Raw genomic sequence first — 8,432 nt, forward strand, 5'->3', positions numbered from 1 at the left:
ATTCTCTAATATACGTCATAATATACGTCTTATATACCGAGATTTGATTTATTAACGCCAAAGCTTGACAAAACCGAGGGATTTCAAATTGTTATAACGGACAATATAAATCACTACACTAAGAAAAAAATGCTGTTGATTCAATTAAAGTCTATATTACGGGCTGTCACTAACATAAGTAATTAATTCATATATATTTTTATTGACATAAAGGCCTTGATTACTGAAATAATAATTTATGTCTTTATGTCAATAAAAATATATATGAATTAATTACTTATGTTAGTGACAGCCCGTAATATAGACTTTAATTGAATCAACAGCATTTTTTTCTCAGTATATAAATGTCACTAATGCTGACAATAAGCAAAAATAGGACATGTTGTTGAAGTTTGATATTAGATTTTAGAAACATTGTGTATTTGTCGATTCTATCATATTATTTTCTCTGTATTTTTCTTTGTAAATCAATTTTAAGTTAAACTTTTATCGAACTCGGAGCTAGTTATTTTTCTGCGTTGTTTTCTCGAATGAAGCTAAATATGAATTAAATTTCTTTATCAGAGAAACATTAGAGGAAGTAATTAGCGTTACCGAAGGTCCTCTGTAATTATGTAAATTCGCGGAAGATCGCAAAGTTCCATTTTCGACATAACAGCGACACTGGTTGCCATTCGCGTAAAGGCCACGTTCACTTAAAATAGGTTTTAATACATATTTTATCGAGCATTATATCCAGCTATGAGACAAACATAGCTCAGTAATATAAGTCACATGAAAGTTCATAGTATGTATATATACTATACCGGCAATAATCAACGTACGTTTTAATTCATTACTGATCTATTGTAATTTCCTGCCACATACGTCAATCGTCATATTGATTCCTTTATTTTCGTCACTAGAAATACGTGACCGATGAAATAAATGACTTTTTCATGATTATCGTGACTATCACTCTAGGCAAAAAAATCATTTTTGTAAGACATTTTTTGTTTATTACATATTGCACGTGACAATCAGTCTATCAATGAATGTACAGGATGTCTTATAACTACCGCATTTCCTCTTAAGGACATATTCTTGAGGTAATTTTGAGACGAAAATCCTAATACGAAAATGTCGAGACTACAATAATTTTTTGAATTATAAGCTAACTTTAAATGCTTATAAATCGAAAACCATTTTACTTTTATAGCCTCTATTATTATTTCTGGATTCTTTTGAACATTCTAAGACGAAAATCCTAATACGAAAATATCGAGGTTATAATAGTTTTTAAGTTACAAACTATCTTTAACTAATTATAATTCAAAAGCTTCGATATTTTTGTATTAGAATTTTCATCTCAAAATTACCTTGAGAATACGTTCTTAAGAAGAAATGCGGTAGTTGTGAGACACCCTGTATATTTAATAAATTCACTTATACACACATTCAGTTATATTACATAAGCACATAAAGAATGTAAGCTTAAACTTGTTCTTAAATTATTAAAGAATTTCTCATTAATTATATGGAAAATTGGGTCTCGATGAAATAAATCAATTTTCACATATACTGTAACTTCTAAAATAGTGAACAAGAGATGTCACAGACACAAAGCTGATAATGATTAATTTTTAAGTTATTATGTATCAAAAGTACTCCATGAGCACAAGTTTTATGCCTTTGATATACCATAATTCAAATACTGTCTATTATTGTTGAACTTTGTATTTATATCTTTTGTCCAATTATAAGTTATATTATATGTGAAAACTAACTCTTTTCACGGGGATTCAATTTTCCATATAATTAATTAGTGCGAGAGATCCTCTGAAGAAATGCTTTTGTGTAATATTTATTTATTTAATTGCTTTTTTTGAAATCATAAGAGTGGCATTAGCAATACAGCTGCGTTTGATATTAAAGTAATGTCGCACGATAATTGATGAAAAGATGATTAAGACTTCCTTTTTTATTTGTACAATCATTTTCACGTGTCACAATGTAATAACAATTAGTGTCGTGAAAAATGAAATAGCTGGAGATGTATTTGCGGACATTATATTTCATATGCCATGTTATATATACAATACATATATATATGTATGTGTATGCGTGTGTGTTATAATAAGTGTTATAATAAGTTATACCGTGTCTTTCAATAATCAATGCTAGAAACAATAAACTAGAAAATTTATTGATTCATTAAAGATTTATTTATTTGTTTTTAGTAATTTTGCTCTTAGACATCAATGAGTTTTTAACTTCTAGTTGTGACTCCTCTGCACTTATTATAACAATTACAGTCATTTCCGGCTGTAATATAATTTCAGTTTAATATTATATATATCGTGAGAGTGATTCAGCAGAAACTTTTTAATATCACTTTGTTGTGAAAACTTTGCAAGACTAATATTATGTTTCTATACTTGCGAATTTTTTATATATGTATATAAATGCACAAAGTAAAGTATGAAGCAATATTTCAAGTATTCTAGATATACATGTATAGAGTATTTATCATAATAATATGTATGAAGTTCTTTCTCTCTCATCTTTTTTTTAGTATTCTATGACCTACGTGAATAATATTTTACGTTGCTCAAGATTAAGCCATAACAATAATGCAAAGCAGCAAGATAAACGCGCTATAATTTTTTGTACAGGGTGTTGGTGCCAACTCATACAGTAGAATGAATGTATTACTGTATATAAATGAAATAAAAACAAGAGAACCCCAAGAGAAAACTCTTTCTTTTTACAATATAGGAGACGTCATTAACCGCATAGTCATTAAGCATAAATGAAGCTATTTTACTCAGAATTATCAACGTACATAAAACTTGTTGTTCAACGTTAAGTTTTAAATATTCTCTTAAAAAATTTTATGCTTTTAGTCTCAAAACGTATTAGATACGTCCACACATATAGATAAATGAATGAATTTAAATTTTCGTAAAAATGTAAATCTGAGCATTTGCTAGCAGCTAAACTTTTTCATTTACAAAACTTTCTTTTTCGTTATCGACGAAAGTCTTTCTAGGAGACCTTCGTCTCACCAATATCCTTTCGTGAGAAAACCGATCTTACGAAAAGTTTGCAAATTCAGCGAATGCGAGCGGAATAGCGAGTTTGTCGAATATAACTTCGACATACCCGGCGGGTCTGAATGAATAATTCATAGCACCTCTTAAAGCATCCAGAACCCCTGCTGCAATATCGATAATCATCCACTTTGATCAACTATTTCCTGTCCTGCCGTCCAATAATCGTTTCGCGAATTCTCGCGGCACGAAAGCAAGACACGCTATACATACGTATCTATATTAATGACATAAGCAAACTTGTTTTGTCAATCAGCATACGCTGGTAAATATTTTTATATGTATTTTATATGATATACTTTATCTTTATGCATTTGTTATAAAAAATTCGCTTAAATTGATTTAAAATTGATTTAAAAATGTTCTTGTTAAAATATTATTTATACATATCGATAATTTTTGTACTAAATAATGAAATGTAATAAGCTATAATTTTTCGCAATTAAAATACACATACAATAAGAAGTAATATTTTGTATTTAGTTTTATATATTTATTTAGTTCTATAAATAGATTTTTATTTAATAGAATTTTTCTTTTGGAATTTAATTATAGAAATATTTAAACAATAAACGATTTTGACTCTATTACTTTAAAGTATGACAATAAATATAAAATAAAGAGCTATATAACAGTCAAATGCGTGGAGTGTAAGAAGTTTTTTGTGATAAATATGTCCTTTATTCTTCCATAAGAATCTTGACTGAAAGTACCTTACAATATATGCATGTGAAATATTTAACGTTGAAAATTGAAAAAGCCAGTATTTTTATAAAACGAAAACATTATAAAGAACAGATTAATCAAACTTTCAATTTAGTCAGCAATGTAGATACACATATTTCTTCCTGAAAGTGTGTGTGTATGGGATATTTTTTAGGATATCCCGCTCCTTCATCACGATATTTCTAACGGATAATATACAGTTCCGCGTACACTGTTAAATTCATAACGTTACATTAAAATAGATAATTTAGAATAGATTGATTTATATTTTGATATATACGTGGAAGTTAAAAATAATAAAATGTTGTTTAATTCAAGGGATTGGATTGCCAATGTTCCTTTGTGATATCTAACAGCGTATCTTGCGTTTTAATCACGTTTAGAGAAATTCCATGAAAAAGTCACTTATACCATTTAACTCGTGGTCGCATTTTAATCCTTAAAATAGTCGCGATTCTTAGTAGAACGTGGGACAAGAACGAGACGTTCTTTTCACGTCAACGAAGGGCACAAATGCCTCGCGTGTAAAGGCAAACTGAATGCGTAGGTATACGTCTATAGTCTGTACCTATCGAAGTTATCGATTTAGCTCTTTGCTCCACTCTTAAATTCAGGAGGCTTTTCGTCACTTGACAAATGTTAACAGAGCGACGAGGGAGAGACAGAAAGAGAGTGAAGGATGACTCGTATATGAAAGCGATATATCTGTTGTAAGCCTTCATATATACGCGAATTTTTATATGTCAGCCTTTGCAGATTTTTCCGCACAGTCTGTCTGGAATCTCTCGTTTATATAAAGAGCATAGAATCCGTATTTTCTGCATTTCTTCATATCGATAAAAGATCTCCCCGAGTCCTTTTTATATCGATGACAGGAGGTTAATCATGTTTTAATATAAAGAAGAGTCAGTTCTCCTCGTAAGTTAGTATTTATAATTTTTTTCCCAACCATTGAAGGTGTGATTGAATTGGACGGAGATCCTAAAGCCGTCTGTATTACCGACTAAATCATATAATTTTTGTATAACAAATACTTTTTTCTCTTTCACAGATTCGAAAATCCTTTTGCAGGATTGAAGTATACGCATTAATACGTGTTTGTGAGGTGGAGTTTATGCCGAGAATGACCAAAAATTTCGAAATTGATATATTTTTTAGTGTAACATGGCGTCTCAAGCTGTCAAGTCGTGACAATATTTACTTGATACGAAAGTTTTGCAACCTGTACTTACGAAATAGTAATCCACAAACACGTAGTTTGCACAAACAAATAATGTCAAGTTTTTAAAATTAGGCTTAGCGAATGAGTGATAAAAAGTACCAAAATAACGGAAAGATATCTTTTTCATGTTGTCTTTTCGGCAATACGAAAAGATATCTCTCAGTTGACTTTTTGCTTTGCGAAAAGACAACTTAAGAAAGATCTCTTTTCGTTACCTTTTAGTATTTTGTACTGTCTAGGTACTGTAACTTAGTTTTCAGTTAAAACATTCATTACTTTTAATTTCGTTCATAATCACCAGCTTCATTTACATGTAAAGGAAGCATTTCTAACAGTGTACGAATACGAGAATGATTATTGTCTTGCGAATAAGATTAATCATGTCTTTGTAATGATCCGGTAGAACCTTGCTCGGAGCAACGAAGTGTAAAGTTCTTAAGAACTATTAGAAAAAGAATCGATGCGTCATCTCGCGATCATTAGGCATATTTTATCGGGAACTGACGTACTCGAACAAATTACAGCATACTGAAACCGCGTATTACAAATATCATGAGTTTTTTTCTTATTCATTCTACTTATCTTTATTACATTTGACAACGTCAATTTTTTTCGAGATTTTTCAGGATATTTCTATATACGAGTGTTCTTTTTCAAGTTAGACACTCAGAACAAGACTGAAATCACAAATTAATTTTTTTCAAGAATTGTTTGAAATCCTACGGTTTTATACTTGTTAAAATAGTTGTAACGTTTCTGATTTAACTTCAAATAATTTAGACGATTTCCAAGATATTGGAGAAACTTAAGAGAATTGGTTTATCTCTTTGAAGGGTCGGTCGCTTCGTTCCCTAAAATCTATATCCGCACGAAGTTTCAAATCTATTTGAGTTCAGCACGGGTCGCTGAACTTTCCTTGTTAGTTTACTGTTGGTCAGAACCCCTCGAATAAGTGATTCACTTGTATTCCGCGAAACGTAAGAACAAAGTCGAGTTGAGTCACACTTGGAGACATTCGGAGAGAACTTAACCCGGATTAAGACAGAAGAGCACTACTGCGTGCACTCTCCGTGGACAGCCTAATTGGCAATTAACCGATGTCTATGTTTCAGTAGCGGCATGGTACAAAGCGTCGGGGCCAATTTATCGCCGGACCAAACATTCGGCTCGATCCGGTCGCTTTCGGTGACGAGGGAAGTCGCCAGTTTTCCTCTATCGCGAACACCCACGCCACCCCCGCAGCACAGGTACGTGGACGTTTCGTTTATCCTACTTGATTCCGATGCGTCCAATAAATAGCGATAGCAATGTACTTTGCGAAATAAATTAAATGCCTCCGCAGAAAACAAGGTGGTCTCTAATGTCAGCGTAAATTGAAATTGGTAACGTGAAATGATTTATTTAAATTAACATAATAATCCGATAAATAAATACGAAATACAAATTCTAACAAGATTTTAGTAGTCTCATTTATTTATTCATTAATATTAAAGTAACAACTTCAGTCATTAAAATGCATGAATTGTTTACCGTTGTCTTTTAATCCTCAGTCCATAAGCTTTAGAACAAGCCTGTCCAAAATTTAGCTCGCGAGCTAAACATTCCCACCTTTTCATTGTCGAGATAGATAGAAAAAAAGGATAAATGTTAGAGCAACCAATCACTGAGTAAAACTCCAGCGTCTATTTTTTTGTTTTCTCTGTCTCGCACAACGAGATGATAAAGAGAGGGAAGTGTTTAATTCGCGAGTTATAATTTCATATAGGCCTGTTTTAGAAAATCAACAGTTATTGTTTCTTCTTTCAAAAAGACTGAATTTGCAATTGTAAAAATAAAAAGAATAAATTAAATCAATAACTATATGTATACATATCTTACAATATTATACAAATTGAAAAATCTTAAAAGCAAATAAACGCAAAAGAAAAGATTAAGCTACCCAGGTTGAGCTAATTTAAAAATCAGGGTTGCTTCAAAACTAAAAATCAGAGAAATATCAAGAAAATTGAAAATAGAGAAATCAGAGAAAAGTTAGAGAATTTTGTAAAATTTTCTGGAAAATTAAAATTCTTAGCTTTAAAGAAGTTTAATGTGCATACATTAAACCTACGTAATTTTGGAATACTACCAATTTAACAATTAAAGTACACTGAAAGAAAAGATTGGCTGTTGTAGCAATTTAGATGATAAAATATTTTTGGTTCGGTCAGCTTATCGAAATCGTATATTGACATTGTGGATAGGCTAACGCAACCAAAAATTGGCTGCTGCAGCCAATTAAAAATGCTATGTCATACCATTTAAATTGCTGCAGCAGCCAATCCTTTCTTTCGGTGTAGTAATTTACATTGCTGTGTTAAATTGCTCATTCAACAAAATATTTGACGGTTTTCAAATTAGGACGAAACTAGAAAAAATTTTAAGATATTATTGAAAACATCAAGGAAAATTATGAAATTTTGTCTTTAAATTAGGAAAAGTTATAGATTTTAGGATGAAGAAGTTATGGCAACTCTGAGAGTATGAAATACATTCGTCTTATTCTCTAAAATCTTTGGAGTAGACTCTAATTCTAAAGAATGAAATCTCACTTTTAAAAATTGACAATTGAGCCATTTTTTTCAACTTAATTGTTACTCTTTGTCACTCTTTAGAATTAGATTCTATTCCAAACATTTTAGAGAGTACGGCTTGATGGGTTAACATGGCCGAGGCGAACATACGCGCATTCATGAGGCGAACGATCTTTTTGTGATCGTTGCAGACCACCAGCAGTGCTGGCGACGAATCCCGAGGAACTGATAGGCGTTGGTAGCCCTTTGAGAGAAGCTTCACCTAGACCAGAGGTGCGCGTAGTCGCACCATCCCATCGGCCACAACCGACGTCCGCCCTAGCCGCAACGAACAACGGCCATCACGCTGTCTCCACGGCGAACCGCAAATCCGTCAGCATACTTCTACCCGAGCAGAACAGCGGATGACAGCAGCAACTGCAGCGTCAGCAGCAGCAACAACTACAGAAGCAGCAGCAACACGGCTTCGTGCACCGTTGCGACGAGCAGCAGGTCTCGATTTAGATAGAGGAGGTGGGCGAATTAACCATTTGTAAGATCGAATTGAATCGAATCGAATCTTTGATAATACATTTGAAAACAAATCGAATCTTTTTTCTATTTGAAATTCTTACATCAAATCGAATCGAATCGAATCTTCTTGATTCGAAAAGGAGTCGAATTCGAATCAAATTTTCTTGAATTTATATTAAAAGATAAAAAAGGGAAAAGTATTAAAAAAATAAAACATTTTCAATTTATAGGTACACCATAAAATAAACATTATGACAAAAGTGTATTAAAAAGAATCTTATTTTTTATTAGATCTTTTTAATATAT

At 31.9% G+C, this 8,432-nt stretch overlaps 1 protein-coding gene across 4 annotated transcripts in view; it reads left to right on the forward strand.

Annotated features, from left to right (window-relative positions):
• Positions 1 to 8,220, forward strand: part of LOC108729162 (uncharacterized) — an 81,156-nt gene extending 72,936 nt beyond the window's left edge. For 3 of the 4 annotated variants that reach the window (XM_018458139.1, XM_018458153.1, XM_018458161.1), the window contains exons 5-6: positions 6,153 to 6,287; positions 7,805 to 8,220. In XM_018458139.1, coding sequence (XP_018313641.1) covers positions 6,153 to 6,287; positions 7,805 to 8,021 — 352 coding nt within the window. In that variant the 3' untranslated portion in view covers positions 8,022 to 8,220. The remainder of the gene's footprint in view (positions 1 to 6,152; positions 6,288 to 7,804) is intronic. The other variant, XM_018458147.1, reaches the window with a different exon arrangement.
• The last annotated feature ends 212 nt before the right edge of the window (positions 8,221 to 8,432 follow it).

Source organism: Mycetomoellerius zeteki, unplaced genomic scaffold, assembly GCF_001594055.1.
Source record: "Mycetomoellerius zeteki isolate Tzet28-1 unplaced genomic scaffold, Tzet1.0 scaffold114, whole genome shotgun sequence".
NCBI lineage: Eukaryota > Metazoa > Arthropoda > Insecta > Hymenoptera > Formicidae > Mycetomoellerius > Mycetomoellerius zeteki.